The 15,604-nt window shown below is 41.8% G+C and overlaps 1 protein-coding gene and 1 long non-coding RNA gene across 3 annotated transcripts in view; both read left to right on the top strand.

Moving 5' to 3' along the window:
- The window catches only part of LOC113624480 (uncharacterized), a 66,404-nt gene that overhangs the window by 1,927 nt on the left and 48,873 nt on the right, over positions 1 to 15,604 (top strand). For both annotated transcript variants that reach the window (XR_003434360.1, XR_003434359.1), the window contains exons 3-4: positions 2,819 to 2,891; positions 9,537 to 9,638. This is a non-coding gene — a long non-coding RNA (uncharacterized LOC113624480). The remainder of the gene's footprint in view (positions 1 to 2,818; positions 2,892 to 9,536; positions 9,639 to 15,604) is intronic.
- On the top strand, positions 4,224 to 5,965 carry LOC113624479 (isocitrate dehydrogenase [NAD] subunit alpha, mitochondrial). The gene has a single exon (XM_027114331.1). It carries the CDS (start codon positions 4,253 to 4,255, stop codon positions 5,351 to 5,353), a length of 1,101 nt encoding a protein of 366 aa, XP_026970132.1. The 5' UTR covers positions 4,224 to 4,252; the 3' UTR covers positions 5,354 to 5,965.

Below are 15,604 nucleotides of genomic sequence, written 5' to 3'. Positions count from 1 at the left end.
TTGCAGTAGGCAGGCTCCTTAGTTGCAGCATGCAGGCTCCTTAGTTGCAGCATGCATGTGGGATCTAGTTCCCTGGCCAGGGATCGAACCGGGCCCCCTGCATTGGGAACGCAGAGTCTTAACCACTGTGCCATCAGGGAAGTCCCCTAGAATGTCTTCTTTTTGTTTGTTGGTATAAGCTATAGGCAGTTGTCCAAAATGGTTTTCTATTGTCTAAATAAGAAGAAAGGTAAAAAGGAGAGTGAGGACCACAAAGAATAAAATCCCTCAGTCTACCCTACTTCCACCAAACATTCCTGACCCACTTCCAGTTCTGTGGGCTTCCTAAAAAGACACAAAGTTCCCTCTTTCAGTTTTGTGTCTTTTTTTTTCCCACATATTTATTGGAGTATAAATGCTTTACAATGTAGTGTTAATTTCTGCTGTACAACAAAGTGAATCAGTTATATGTATACATATATCCTCATATCTCCTCCCTCTTGCCTCCCTCCCACCCTCCCTATCCCACCCCTCTAGGTAGTCACAAAGCACCGAGCTGATCTCCCTGTGCTATGCTGCTGCTTCTCATTAGCCAGCCATTTTACATTTGGTAGTGTATATGTATCAATGCTACTCTCTCACTTCATCCCAGCTTCCTCCCACCCCACCTGTGCCCTCAAGTCCATTCTCTATGTCTGTGTCTTTATTCCTGCCCTGCCACTAGGTTCATCAGTACTGCTTTTTAAAATTCCATATATATGCGTTAGCATATGGTATTTGTTTTTCTCTTTCTGACTTACTTCACTCTATATGACAGATTCTAGGTCCATCCACCTCACTACAAATAACTCAATTTCGTTCCTTTTTACAGCTGAGTAATATTCCATTATATATATGTGCCACATCTTCTTTATCCATTCATCTGTTGATGGACATTTAGGTTGCTTCCATGTCCTGGCTATAGTAAATAGTGTTGCAGTGAACATTGCGGTACATGTTATCTTTTTGAGTTATGGTTTTCTCAGGGTATATGCCCAGTAGTGGGACTGCTGGGTCACATGGTAGTTCTATTTTTAGTTTTTTAAGGAACCTCCATACTGTTCTCCATAGTGGCTGTATCAATTTACATTCCCACCAACAGTGCAGGAGGGTTCCCTTTTCTCCACACCCTCTCCAGCATTTATTGTTTGTAGATTTTTTGATGATGGCCATTCTGACTGGTGTGAGGTGATACCTCACTGTGGTTTTTTTTTTGCGGTACGCGGGCCTCTCACTGTTGTGGCCTCTCCCGTTGCGGAGCACAGCCTCCGGATAAGCAGGCTCAGCGGCCATGGCTCCTGGGCCCAGCTGCTCCGCGGCATGTGGGATCTTCCCGGACTGGGGCACGAACCCGTGTCCCCTGCATCGGCAGGCGGACTCTCAACCACTGCGCCACCAGGGAAGCCCCTCATTGTGGTTTTGATTTGCATTTCTCTAATGATTAGTGATCTTGAGCATCTTTCCATGTATTTGTTGGCCATCTGTATGTCTTCTTTGGAGAAATGTCTATTTAAGTCTTCTGCCCATTTTTGGATTGGGTTGGTTGTTTTTGTGATATCGAGCTGCATGTATATTTTGGAGATTAATCCTTTGTCAGTTGTTTCGTTTGCAAATATTTTCAGTTTTGTGTCTTTTGAAAGTAAATCCCCACCCTATGTGTTTATACATTGTTCCAGGAAAGATTTAAGGTGACTCATGTGGATTATAAAATACAATTAAGTAGGGCTTCCCTGGTTGCGCAGTGGTTGAGAGTCCGCCTGCCGATGCAGGGGACGTGGGTTCATGCCCCAGTCCGGGAGGATCCCACATGCCGCGGAGTGGCTGGGCCCGTGAGCCATGGCCACTGAGCCTGCGCGTCCGGAGCCTGTGCTCCGCAACGGGAGAGGCTACAACAGTGAGAGGCCTGCGTACCTCAAAAAAAAAAAAACCAAAACCAAAGTAAAAAAAATAAATAAAGTAGCATAAATTAAAAGTGTATGACATGATCCAGCAATTTCACTTTTAGGTATTCGTGCTTCAGAAATAATTACAGGCGCTTACAAGGATAAATATTCAAGGGTTTTTGTTGTATCATTTTTGTAATTGTGCAAAAAATTGTAGGCAATTTAAATGTACATCAGTGAGGAAATGACTAAATAAATAATGAAGTATCTTTACTTTGAAATACTTTGTAACTTAAAATAAAAGGTAGTTCTTCATGTACTAACAAGGAAAGATGTTAGTAAGTGTGGAATTTAAAAAGTAATTTTTAAAACTATATTTGTAAAAAGAATATTTTTATATGGTGTGCATTGAAAAAGGTTTGGAAGCATATACTCCAAATTATTAACCATGGTTACCCCCAGCAGTAGAAGTAGTGATAGGAAAGGGTGAGAGAACTTTCAGTCAATCAAGATCACCCCATTATATTTTAGGCTCAAAAGGCAAGGGTTTTTTGAGCACCATGGCTCAGGTCCAACACACCCTGAGTGTTCAACTAATGTTTGATGAATTGACTAAGAAGCTGCATCTTATCTTCAGTATATATTGGTAGTTTAAAGTTTATTGCTGACACAGTAAATAATCATCTGAAAAAAAAATTCCAAATCAGCCTCTGCAAAAAAAGTATCAAAATTGCTTCTCTGCTATTCAGACTACTTTTAACTATTTTATGCATAGTGTTAAACTCCATTTTTGCTCTGGAGAAAATCATTATTGACATTTTAAAAATTGGTGCTTGATGAAATATTTTATCACCTTCACTGTTATCCCAGTGGAGGTACAGCAGTTTAAAAAAATAAACACCTTTTTCTCATTTCAGAAGTTCATTATGTGGAAAATAAGAAAAAAGTGTAAAGAAAAAAACACAAAACCTGTAATCCCAAACCCTAAAGGTAACTGCTATGAACCTTTAAATGTAACTTTCCCATCTTTTTTGTATGTTCAGCACTTTTTAAAATAGAACTTTTACTGTGATAAAATATATATATATAACATAAAATATACCATTTTAACCATTTTTAAGTGTACAATTCAGTAGTATTAAGTACATTCACATTATTGTACATCCATCATGACTTTCCAACACCAGAACTTTTTCATCATCCCAAACCGAAACTCCATATCTATTAAACAATAACTCCCCATTCTTCTTTCCCCCAGATCCTGACAACCATTAGTCTACCTTCTGTCTCTGTGAATATAACTAGTTACCTCATATAAGTGAAATCATGCAATATTTGTCCTTTTGTTTCTGGCTTATTTCACTTAGCACTATGTTTTTAAGATTCATCCATGTTGTAGCATATATCAGAATTTCATTATTTTAAGGCTGAACAAAAACCCATTGTATATATGTACATTTTGTTTATTCATTCATCCATCAAGGGACATTTGGGTTATTTCCACCTTTTGGCTGTTGTGAATAATGTTACTATGAACATTGGTGTAAAAATATCTGTTTGAATTCCTGATTTCAATTATTTTGGGTATATACCCAGAAATGGCATTGCTGGATCATATGCTAATTCTATGATTAATTTCTTATGGACCACTACACTGTTTTTCACAGCAGCTGCACCATTTTACATTCCCACTAGCACAAGTTTCCAAATTTCTTCATATCCTTGCCAGCACTTGTTATTTACCTTAAAAAAAAAAATCTCCATCCTAATGGATGTGAAGAGAAATCTCACTGTGGCTTTGATTTGCATTACCCTAGTGATATTGAACATCTTTTTGTGTGTCTGTTGGCCATTAGTATATGTTCTTTGGAGAAATGTCTATTCCCATCCTTTGTCCACTTTTTAATTGGGTTATATTTGTAGTTGCATTGTAGGAGTTTTTGTATACTCTTAATATCAATCCCTTATCAGATATATGATTTGCAAATGTTTTCTCCCATTCGGTAATGTGCCTTTTCTTTCTATTGATAGTGTGCTTTGCACAAAAGTTTTTAATTTTAAAGAAGTCCAGTTTATCTATTTTTTTCTTTTGTTGTCTATGCTTTTGGTGTCGTATCCAAGAAAATCCAATGTCATGAAACTTTTCCGTATGTTTTCTTCTGTGAGTTTTATAGTTTTTCAGGTCTCACCGTTAGGTTTTTGATCCGTTTTGAGTTAATTTTTGTGTATGGTGTAACGTAGGAGTCCAATTTCAATCTTTTGCATGTGGATATCCAGTTTTATGGGCACCATTTGTTGAAAAGACTTTCCTGAGTACTGCCGCCGCTGTCGCCGCGGTGAGAGTGGAAACGATGGCCGGGCCCGCGTGGATATCCAAGGTCTCTCGGCTGCTAGGGGCATTCCACAACCAAAAACAGGTGACCAGAGGTTTTGCTGGTGGTGTTAAGACGGTAACTTTAATTCCAGGAGATGGAATTGGCCCAGAAATTTCAGCCGCAGTTATGAAGATTTTTGATGCTGCCAAAGCACCTATTCAGTGGGAGGAGCGGAATGTCACCGCCATTCAAGGACCGGGAGGAAAGTGGATGATCCCTCCAGAAGCCAAAGAGTCCATGGATAAGAACAAGATGGGCTTGAAAGGCCCTTTAAAAACCCCCATAGCCGCGGGTCACCCATCCATGAATTTATTGCTGCGTAAAACATTTGACCTTTATGCAAATGTCCGACCATGTGTCTCAATCGAAGGCTATAAAACCCCTTACAGTGACGTAAATATTGTCACCATTCGAGAGAACACGGAAGGAGAATACAGTGGAATTGAGCATGTGATTGTGGATGGAGTTGTGCAGAGTATCAAGCTCATTACTGAGGGGGCGAGCAAGCGCATCGCGGAGTTCGCCTTTGAGTATGCGCGGAACAACCTCCGGAGCAACGTCACGGCCGTGCACAAAGCCAACATCATGCGAATGTCAGATGGGCTTTTTCTGAAAAAATGCAGGGAAGTTGCAGAAAACTGTAAAGATATTAAATTTAATGAGATGTACCTTGATACAGTATGTTTGAATATGGTCCAGGATCCGTCCCAGTTTGATGTCCTTGTTATGCCAAATTTGTATGGAGACATCCTTAGTGACCTGTGTGCAGGACTGATTGGAGGTCTTGGTGTGACACCAAGTGGCAACATTGGAGCCAATGGAGTTGCAATCTTCGAGTCGGTTCACGGGACCGCCCCAGACATCGCAGGCAAGGACATGGCCAACCCCACGGCCCTACTGCTCAGTGCCGTGATGATGCTGCGCCACATGGGGCTTTTTGACCACGCTGCAAAGATTGAGACAGCATGTTTTGCTACAATTAAGGATGGGAAGAGCTTAACAAAAGATTTGGGAGGCAATGCAAAATGCTCAGACTTCACAGAAGAAATCTGTCGCCGAGTAAAAGATTTAGATTAAGGCTTCTACAAATGCTTTTGCCTCAGTCACTCCTAACGGACTCCATGTCAGCCTGTATTAGAATACCTGCCATTATGTATACATTTATGCATTTGTTGCTTGTTTCTTGACAGAGTACATTTTTAGACCTGGCCTTTTCTTAACAAAGTCTGTGCAGAGGATGCAGGTGATGTCCCTGGGCCTGCTTTCAAAGGACTTTATCCAAGTGCTTGTTTTATTTATTAAATGTCTATCTGGTACACATTTTTTGAAAACTCTTAAGTGGACTGTACTGTATCATTTGCCATTGTTAACCATTTTACGCTTCAGTTACAACAGTTTTTCTTTAACTGTAAATATCCTGATACAGAATTAATACGAGAAAACATATAACTTTTTCAAGAAAAACAATGATTTCCTTGGTTTATGAAAAATATAATGAAAATAAAATAGAATGTTGACATATTAGCACAAGATGATATTCTTATAAAACTAAATGGGCACAAGAGAAATTTCCTGGGAAAGTTTACATCAAAAACAGTGAATATGGTATATTTCTTAGTGATATGGAAAGTAAAGACTGATTTGTGCTTTAAATGAATTACTGAGTATGAATAAAGACTTCAGATCCGAGGAAAAAAAAAAAAAAAAAAAAAAGACTTTCCTTTCCTTATGAGTAGTGCTTTTCTGATGCCAGACTTATTCTGGCTGGAGGCCAGACTGCTTCTCTGAGGTTTCCTCACCCTCACAGGTATGTGCTCAAGGGATTGTAAAGTTATTTAACTGTGAACAAAATGAAGACATGATGAACTCAAATCTAGTACTGAATCATGGTGGTTCAGCAGAGCCTAGTGAAAGCAATTGTTCAAATACTGACTATAGAGAGCCTTGCTGGAACCTCAGTTAAGCCAGTTTCATTTGTTGTGAAATGGGGATAATGAGAAGAAGAATCCAAACAATGGCATAAATGCTGGAATATTATTATGGCTAATAGTCATTATTGTGGTTAATGTTTATGAGGAGAGTACTAAGTACTGCTGTGTGTTAAATGTTTTACATGTATTATCTCACTTAATACTCAAAACAGTCTTATGAAGTAGGTGCTATCATTTTCACCACTTTAACCATCCCTGAGCTTCTTTTGTTGTCTATAAAATGAAGAAAATTATATCTACCTTGCAGAACTGTTGTATTAAATGAGAATAGTAAATGTAAGGGGCCTAGCAAAGACTATGTACATAATAGATGCTTAACGGATGGTAGCTCCTTTCCTTCAGTCCAGGAAGTGACTCCAGTAAACACAAACTACATAATATGAGGATTCTGCTTGGTTTCTAACAATCTTGAATTTCCTGATACTGCCCCTTCAAGGTGAATAGTAATGATTATACTGTCAGATAGGAAAGTCTGATACCATTTATTTATGAGACAGGGATATCTTGTAATCACCTACCTGTAAGGCCAAAGCAGAGACTATTTATTATCAGACACTAGGACAACTTCTGCAGTCACTCATCTGGGAAGTGAACAAGCACCAGCAGTCTTGGAAACAGCTGGCTATGTGTTTTGGTCCAGTGTGTTAGTGATCTTTTAACACTTCATCATTTTGGGTGATAAAGTGCCATTTCCTTAAACCCTTTTTCATTTTATTACCTTCACTCATTTCCTTTATTTATTTTTTAAAATAATGATTACAGTGAAGAGACTGCCTGAGACCAAACTAGAAGAGGCAAGCAGGGCTTATATAAGCCAATATATTAGTATAGTCCTTAGTGGGTGTACTTATTCTGGGTCAGATTTTCTGGATATTATTTGGACATTCATTGGATTTCTCTTTAGCTGTAGCTAATAAATTAACTGACAGTGGGGTCAATTCCTGCTCCTCAGTGGCAGCTGGCCCTCCCTTGGAGCTTCTTTACAATCCCTTCACTTATTGCTAATTGATTTCCTAATTCCCCACAGCAGCTGTTATAAGTAAACCTCTTCCACTCCTCCATCCCCTTAATCTTCTTCCTGCTCTCCATACACTGAGCGGCAGGTGATTGTGCCTCTGTGATCAGTTCTCTTTCCCACTGCCTTTGGGTCCTCCTTCATCTTCTCCTCATCTCCCTGGGGCTCTTATCCCCAAGTCCCCCCCTTATCTTTCAGGACCTGGCTCCTTCATTTACTCCCTCTCTCCTAGCTTCAGTCTCTCCTCTTCTTTTTCCTTCACTCATGAACAAGCTCAAATATTCCTCAACCTACAGAAGCCTAACCATATTTCCCTTGAAGTTAATTTATTTCTCCTTTCATTACTGGCAAGTTCTTAACTTTTTCCCTCATTATAAAAGTAACATAGTAGTAGAAAAATTGGGAAGTAGAAATAATGGAACATATTTTGAACACTCATAATCACAGTTCTGGAAGTAATCACCAGTGTTAACATTTGGGTTTCTATCCTTCCAATATTATTTCTATGCACTTATAATATTAATTTATTTCAACATCGAGAGCATTCTGGATATTCTATTTTGTAAGTTGACACTTTTCTTCTGTCAGTAAATATTCTTCTACATGATTTTTAATTATTGCATTAAAATTTCCATTGTATGGATGCATTGTAATTTAGCCATTTTTTTTTTTAAGATGTTGGGGGTAGGAGTTTATTAATTAATTACTTTTTTTTTTTGCTGTGTTGGGTCTTCGTTTCTGTGCGAGGGCTTCTCTAGTTGTGGCAAGTGGGGGCCACTCTTCATCGCAGTGCGCGGGCCTCTCACTATCACGGCCTCTCTTGTTGCGGAACACAGGCTCCAGACGCTCAGGCTCAGTAGTTGTGGCTCACGGGCCCAGCCGCTCCGCGGCATGTGGGATCCTCCCGGACCAGGGCTCGAACACCTGTCCCCTGCATTGGCAGGCGGACTCTCAACCACTGCGCCACCAGGGAAGCCCTGTAATTTAGCCATTTTAAACCACAATCATAGGGTTATTTCCAACTGTTTGCTATAATTAACATTATAGTACAACCTTTGCAAATAAATCTTTTCACATATTCCCGATTATTTCTTTAGTACAAATTTCTGAAGGGAAGTTCCTGAGTGCATATTTTATTGCAAAATATAAACATTTTTGAAAGAGTAGCCTACTATCATCCCTTCAACTTTTAACTCCCATTCACTAAATTCCAAGCAGTGCTGGCCCTTCCACCATCACTGAAGCTGCTCTGTCAGAGGTTAAGGTCAACATCGATTACTAATCACAAGTCTTCCCAGGCTTTATCTGGCCTAATCTCTTTTCAGCAGCTGCCACTTTCTGTGCTTTTCTTTTAAACATGTTTTTTCCTACTATTTTATCTGAGTCCTTTGACTTCTCTGGTAATACATTTTCAGACTCTTTCCTGGTTCCTTTTCTTCTGCCTGATCTTTTACTTATTCTCTCCTCTTGCTTGAGATTTTCAACTATTGAGTTCATGCCACTGCCACATAGATCTCACCATAAATTTGACCTGATTTGGGGTCCGCTGGCCCCTCCATCCTCGCATCTCACCGCTCTTCCCTGACAGCTTCCTCTCCCCATCCATATATGCCCCAGTCGTTCTGAACTAATTGCATTTACTATGCCTTTGATCCTGCTGTGCTTAGAAATTCCTTCTCCCCTTCTTCACTTGATGAAGTTCTACTTATCCTTCAAAATTCACCTCTTTTAGGAAGCTCCTTGACAACCCCCCACTTCCACTCTTTTATGCCTCTTTGCCCCTTGGCCTGGCTGACTAGGGTGACCCTTCTCTATACTCTCATGTTTGTGTTTCCTTCCTTGTACTGTGTTATAACTGCCTGTCTCCTCCTTTAAGCTGTGAGCTCCTAGAGGGCAGGAATTGTGACTTTGAGAATTGTATCCCCAGAGCATAGCATGGTACTTGTTGTCGAGTAGAGACTTGTAGGAAACATCTTCCATCCCTTAATCAAATCATACTCTGATCTTCCTCTGGGGACCTCTCCACTGCCTTACTCTTGAGCCATAGGTTTGGGTGGGACTGACCTATTCCCTATTGAAGGGGTAGGTCCTTATTGGCCATATTACCCAATTATAGCAAATGACAAGAAAACCTTTTTTTTTTAGAAGAAAAGCTTTCTTTTAGTTCTGTAACAGCTGCTAGAAGATGTGTTTCTCTTCCCCTACATGTTGTATCATAAAGATTTAAGGTAGAATTGTTTACCCATTTTGCTAGCACGAAGGAGTGCCTGGAGCTGCCTGCAGGCTGTGTGGAAGATGAAGCTGGCATCCTGGAGGACAGAGCAGAGACACAGAGTGAGTCAGCATATGCATGCATGTATGTATTATTATTATTATTTAATTTAACAGTCATGTGTAATGTTTCTTACGTGCCAGGTGCTGTTCTACGTGCTTTATAAATATTAACTCATTTAATCAGCATGTCAATCTTACGAAATAGGTATATTATTATCGTTATTTAACAGTAGAGAAAAACAATATACAGAAAGACTAGATAATTTGCCTGAGTTAACACAACTCATAAGTAGGGATTTGAAGCTGGGCTTAGTCACCAATCTTATGCTGTCCCTCATTGGACACAAGCACCAAAGAAGGGCTTAAAGAGCAGGGCTTTCTCTGAAGTCAAACATCTATTCAGTGTGATATCCTTTCTTCATTGTGTTTGAAATCTACATGACTGTAGGTCCTGCAGTTGGATGCAGAGTGAGGGAGTCACTCAGGCGGGCTTATGCTTTCTTGCCCATAGCTAATTAACACACAGCCTGTGATTTCTGAGCAAGCTTTTTACATCAGAAAATGGTCCCTGCTCAGAAAAAGCTAAGCAAGAGTCTGTCTCTTCATGTGGCTTATTGGATCATGGAATATGAGAGTTGGAAGGAGCCCTTAAAGGTAATCCCCTGTGATCCTCTAAGTTACTGATGGGAAAACTGAGGTCCATTGAGGAACTATGGCTTGCTCAGGATCAAAGAGAAAATTAGAGATGCACCAGGACTGGTGCCTTTCCCAGGTGTGTTATGTGTGCTGTACTCATGGTTTGTAGCCCTTTCCATCTGAGGAGACTTTATAGAACTCAAAATGTAACAGGCCAGACTGAGAGAGTGTAGTGACAAGGTTTGGGTCCTGCACTGTTGGAACTAGAAAGCAAAGGGCAAAGGTCAGCTCAGATACAGCCATAAGCAGGACAGAGGCTCCATTGCCTGCCCTTCCTATCTAGGATCATTCTGAGTGGCACCTCCCAGGAAACCCAGATATCTTGATGCGCATGTCAGGGTCACTTTTTTTTTTTCTTTTTTTTTGTGGTACGCGGGCCTCTCACTGTTGTGGCCTCTCCCGTTGCAGAGCACAGGCTCCGGACTCGCAGGCCCAGCGACCACGGCTCACGGGCCCAGCCACTCTGCGGCATGCGGGATCCTCCCAGACCAGGGCACGAACCCGCGTCCCCTGCATCAGCAGGCAGACTCTCAACCACTGCGCCACCAGGGAAGCCCCAGGGTCACTTTTGAGTCTTCACCTTCCTTGACCTCTCAGAACTGTTTGATACCATTATTCATTCCCTTTTCCAAACTGTTTTTCCTCTAAGGCACCATGACCTCTTGATTTTCTTCCTACTCTTCTAGCTGTTCCATCTCTGATAACTTCATGAGTTCTTTCTCCACCTGATTTTAAGGCTGGTGTCCACCCCAGACCCTCTCTTTTTCTCCCTTGCCATACTCTTCCTGGGGATAGATAGCCATCATCTGTCCCCATAGTTTTAATGATTTACATGCTGGTGTTTCTCAACATCATTTCTCCTAACTGTCTGTCTTTCTGTAAATGTCAGACCCGTATATTCAGGTCACCAGCTGGGCAGCTCCACTTGGATAGGAGATAAGATAGGGGCTAAAGAATAAGAGAAAGGATCCAAGAGTGGGAAAAGAAGCCTGGTGGCATCAAAGGAAGGATAGGAACTGATTTATGAAGGATCATATCTAGTACCTCACATATGTTATCTTATTTAATCTTCTCAACAGTACTATTCCCTATTTTACAGATGAGAAAATTGAGGATTAGGGTGTAAAGAACCTTTCCCAAAGGTCACACAGTGAGTGAGGAGCAGAGCTGAGCTTCAAACCCAGTTCTGTGTGACTTCAAAGTTGAAGCTTTTATAGACTGTGCATATCTGTGATCAAGTAGGTATCGTACAGTCAACACCTGCCATTTCCCTAGACCCTTCAGGAGTACCTGGAAAAAGTCTGTGTCCAACAGCTTCTGAACAGAGACACCTAAAGGCCTTCAGCCTCTGGGGAGATATGAGTGACAGACCTAGTGTCCAGATATTCAGACTTGGTAAGCCTTTTTACTTGCAAAGGCCCTGAAAGGGGTGCTAAGGCTCTACAGTTCCTGCTAGAGGGAGTTAGTCTCCCAGGCTTCCCAGAGGAGGCCAACAAAGGCTTTGAGAAGTCTCACCCAGCCCAGCCCTCCCCAGATCTCCCTCAGGCAACTATGACTCTCCTTGGACTCCTCCTGGCCCCTCCCCAGTCCAGATTAGCCCTGATTACTTTGTCATTTCAGGACCTGCCAGCCAGAGCACATCTATGGGGCAGAGTTATCTCTGGAGGCTCAGGAGTCTGGGGCCCCAGCCCTTTGGTATCTGAGTTTTAGGTGCTTCTTGGCAGTTGTGAGCACCTTGAGATTGGGGAGCACAGGCTCTGGACGCGCAGGCTCAGTGGCCATGGCTCACGGGCCCAGCCGCTCCGCGGCATGTGGGATCTTTCTGGACCGGGGCACGAACCCGTGTCCCCTGCATCAGCAGGCGGTTGGTCCCCATTTTTACTTTGTTTACTTTCAACTTTTTCAGAACCTTGAGCAAGAAAGAGGGGTGCTATTCATAGAGAACTTCTTGGAGCCCCAATATAATCTTTGCAGATACACATACAGACACATATATACACATGATCTTGGGGTCGTTTTAATGTACTCTTTGCATCATAGTTGCTTACTTTTATAAAAAAATACAAATTATTTTCCCAGATACTTTATTTCTCTATGGCTTTTGTTTATGGTACGAAAGTTGTAAACATTTATATGGTTAAAATAATCTTTCATCTTTTTTAGAGTCTCCAGGTTTTCAGTCTTTGTTAGGAAGGTCTCCCCTATCTTCAGTTTATAATATAGTCTCCAAAGTTTTCTTGCAATATTTTTTTCACTGTTTTACTTTTATTTTTTTATCTGTCTGGAATTCTTTTTTTTTGTATAATGTATAAGATTAGAATCCCTTTTTACTTCCTCCCACATGGATAATCAGTTGTGCCAGCATCATTTATTAAATAGTCTGTTCTCTTCCTACCAAATTGAACTTCCACGTGTATCATGTGCTAACTTTTTTTTTTCCCCCTCTGCATGGCTTGTGGGATCTTAGTTCCCTGACCAGGGATTGATCCCTGGCCCTCAGCGGTGAAAATGAGGAGTCCTAACCACTGGACTACCAGGAGATTCCCATGTTTACTTTCCATAAATACTGCTATTGATTGTGGATTTTCTTTTCTTTTTTTTTTTTTTTACTGACCTGTTTTTCAGTTTCTGTTTGACTCTATAATATGTTCTGGTGAGACAAAACCCTTTAACTTTTCTTCTTTTCACAATTTTCTTAGCTATTTTCAGTCATTTATTCTTCACATGAATTTGAAGATAATTTTATAAAATTCCATTAAATACATTGTTTATATTCTAATTGGAACTAATTCAATGTATATATTAATAATTTGAGGAAACTGAAATTTTTACTTAGTTCTTCTGCTCCAAAAACATAGTATAATTTTCCATTATCCAGATGTCATTTTTATATATTCCAATACGTTTACTTCATTTAAGTCCTGTCTCCTTCTTATTATGTAGATCTCTAAGTGTGTTATAATTTTGGTTGCTTAAATGTAATACTTTCCTTATTTCTTTTGCTACTATTTTCCAATAGAATAAAGTTATGATTTTTTTTTTTTTTTTTTTTTCTGTACACGGGCCTCTCACTGTTGTGGCCTCTCCCGTTGCGGAGCACAGGCTCTGGACGCGCAGGCTCAGCGGCCATGGCTCACGGGCCCAGCCGCTCCGCGGGAGAAAGAGAAGGTGAATGGCACGTGGTGCAGAGGACTGGGCTGGGGTTGGGGGGCAGCAGAAGAATAGGGGTGCCAGACATGGAGGGTGTGGGCGAGAGAATAGTTTAAGCTTGGTTCGAAAGGAGAGAAGGCCATCTGAGGATGATGGACTGGGAGAAAGAGGAGGTATCAAACAGATATACAGCCAGAGGGTTGGGAGCCTGAGCCAGCGAATGGCATATCTGGCAGTGACGAGATGAACAGTGTGTCTGTGGCAGCAGGTGATGGACGTGGGAGAGCAGGATGACTCGATGCAAAGGGTAAGGCATGGCATGGGAGGGTCCTCCCCCTGCACGCTGAACTACTCCAGGACGATGGTGGGAGCAGGGAGACAGAGGAACACAGGCAAGCTGGTGCAGCCAGACAGTGTGAGCCCCAGGGGAGTTATGCTGGTGGGGAGCAATGGTCTTGCACACGGGGGTGTGAGGACACTGGCCCCACCATCTGGCTTCATCTGCTGAGTCAGGCAGATAAACATGTATGAGAGAGCAGAGTCATCACTGAGGATGGCTGCAGGAGGTGCCTGTGACCAGGTCTCAGTGCGGTCCAAGAAGAGAAGAGAGCCTTCTGTGAGGAGGTGAAGGATGAAGGGCATTGATTTGCCATGGAATAAGGAGTCCAGTGGGCACAGAGGAAAGCTTTGCAGGGAAGAGGGGCAGCTGGCATTTGGGAGAAGAGACATAGAAGAGTGTGAGGTTGAGAATGCCAGAAAGAAAAAAGGAGAAAGCTTACATGTTAGACAGTGACTTAAGTCTACAAGATGTAACATCTAGGCATGGGGGGTCCACGCAGATCTCTGGGGTCAGGTTGCCTTGTGGAACACCCAAGCTGTGGCTCCATAGAGACTCGGGCTGGTGCGGGGCTGCTGACAGCGGGCCAACCCACAGATAGGCTCTGGGTGGTCAGAGGCCATACCAGGAATTTCCAAAGACCTAGATGTAGAGTAGTTGCTGTCCAAAAAGAGATCTTTTCCTTCCTTGGAAGCTTCCCTTGCCTAGCTTCTAGGGCTCCCAGGATGAAGTCTGAGCTCAGAAACAGCCATCACTCACCCTGTCAGCTGCTAGAGACAGCCCTGTCTGCCCAACAATGCTGGGAATCCTGCTCTTCTAACATCCATTTTGATTTAAAATCTTCTATGTTTGAGATAAACTTTTCTCTGTTGACAGTGGGCTGGGTTTGACCTATTCAATAGGTGTGGGACTTCTGGCTTATGGTAAATCCTGATTGGAAAACAATATCACACATTTCCTTGTAAATGTATAAATATATATAGATGTTGGCTGTTCCCCTCCCCACCACCAACACACAGCATAGAAGCAATTTAAAGCAATTTAGACGTGCTCAGCATCTGGCCCTCATAAAAGGCCTTCAGTGAGTCATGATTTTGCACCAACAGAGAGGGCCTGTCTTGCTTGTGGAGAGAATTGTGTTTACCTCCCATCCCCATCCTGCCCGTGAGCCTCTCTATTGCTTTATGATGATCAGTCTGATTTGTGTGCAAAGAGACTGGTGAGATAAGAATTCAGGGAAGGGGAGCAAGAAGAGGAGGAGGATCCAGACAGTTACATATTTAAGGTGAAACTACCAGTTTTAAGAAGTTTACTGTTTTTGCTTTTGAGGAGCAAGCCAAAAAAAAAAAAAAAAAAAAGCAGGGGAAAGAGCCTCATTTTGTGAGTTAGGGGATGGCCTCTATTCCTAATGTAGGCCACTCAATATCTTAGAGCCTCAGTTTGCTCATCTGACAAGTGGGACCAGTAATGGGTACCCTATCCAGTTGAGAGAGAAAAGGACAGCTCTTGCTTGAGTTGTGGAGTGAGCACCTTAAATATGCCATTTCATTTAATACCCAAGACAATCCCATGAAGGAGTAGGCATTAAACCATTCTTCAACTGAAGGAACTGGGACATGGAAAGGCTAAGTGGTTTGTTCAAGGTCACTCAGCATGTCAGAACTCAAACCCACATCTGTCTGGCTCCAAATCCTGTGTTCTTTTCATTACTTCATGCTGACACTTAAGTCAAAGGACACATCCCAGACTCCCCCTGGGAAGGGGAAAAGCACAAGATTGCTTCCCTGCTCCAAGGCTTGAAGTGTCCCTGTGTCTTTTGTCCTCACAGAAGTTCCAGCCAATCTGAGTTCTATTTCCTCAGGGCC

This window comes from Aethalodelphis obliquidens, unplaced genomic scaffold (assembly GCF_003676395.1).
Source record: "Aethalodelphis obliquidens isolate GAN/ISIS:26980383/991018 unplaced genomic scaffold, ASM367639v1 scaffold13, whole genome shotgun sequence".
Taxonomy (NCBI): domain Eukaryota; kingdom Metazoa; phylum Chordata; class Mammalia; order Artiodactyla; family Delphinidae; genus Aethalodelphis; species Aethalodelphis obliquidens.
This window is presented reverse-complemented; position numbering and strand designations above follow the sequence as displayed.

Bases quoted from the DNA above. Each gene is read 5' to 3' on its own strand.
- LOC113624479 (XM_027114331.1), top strand. From the start codon at position 4,253: ATGGCCGGGCCCGCGTGGATATCCAAGGTCTCTCGGCTGCTAGGGGCA.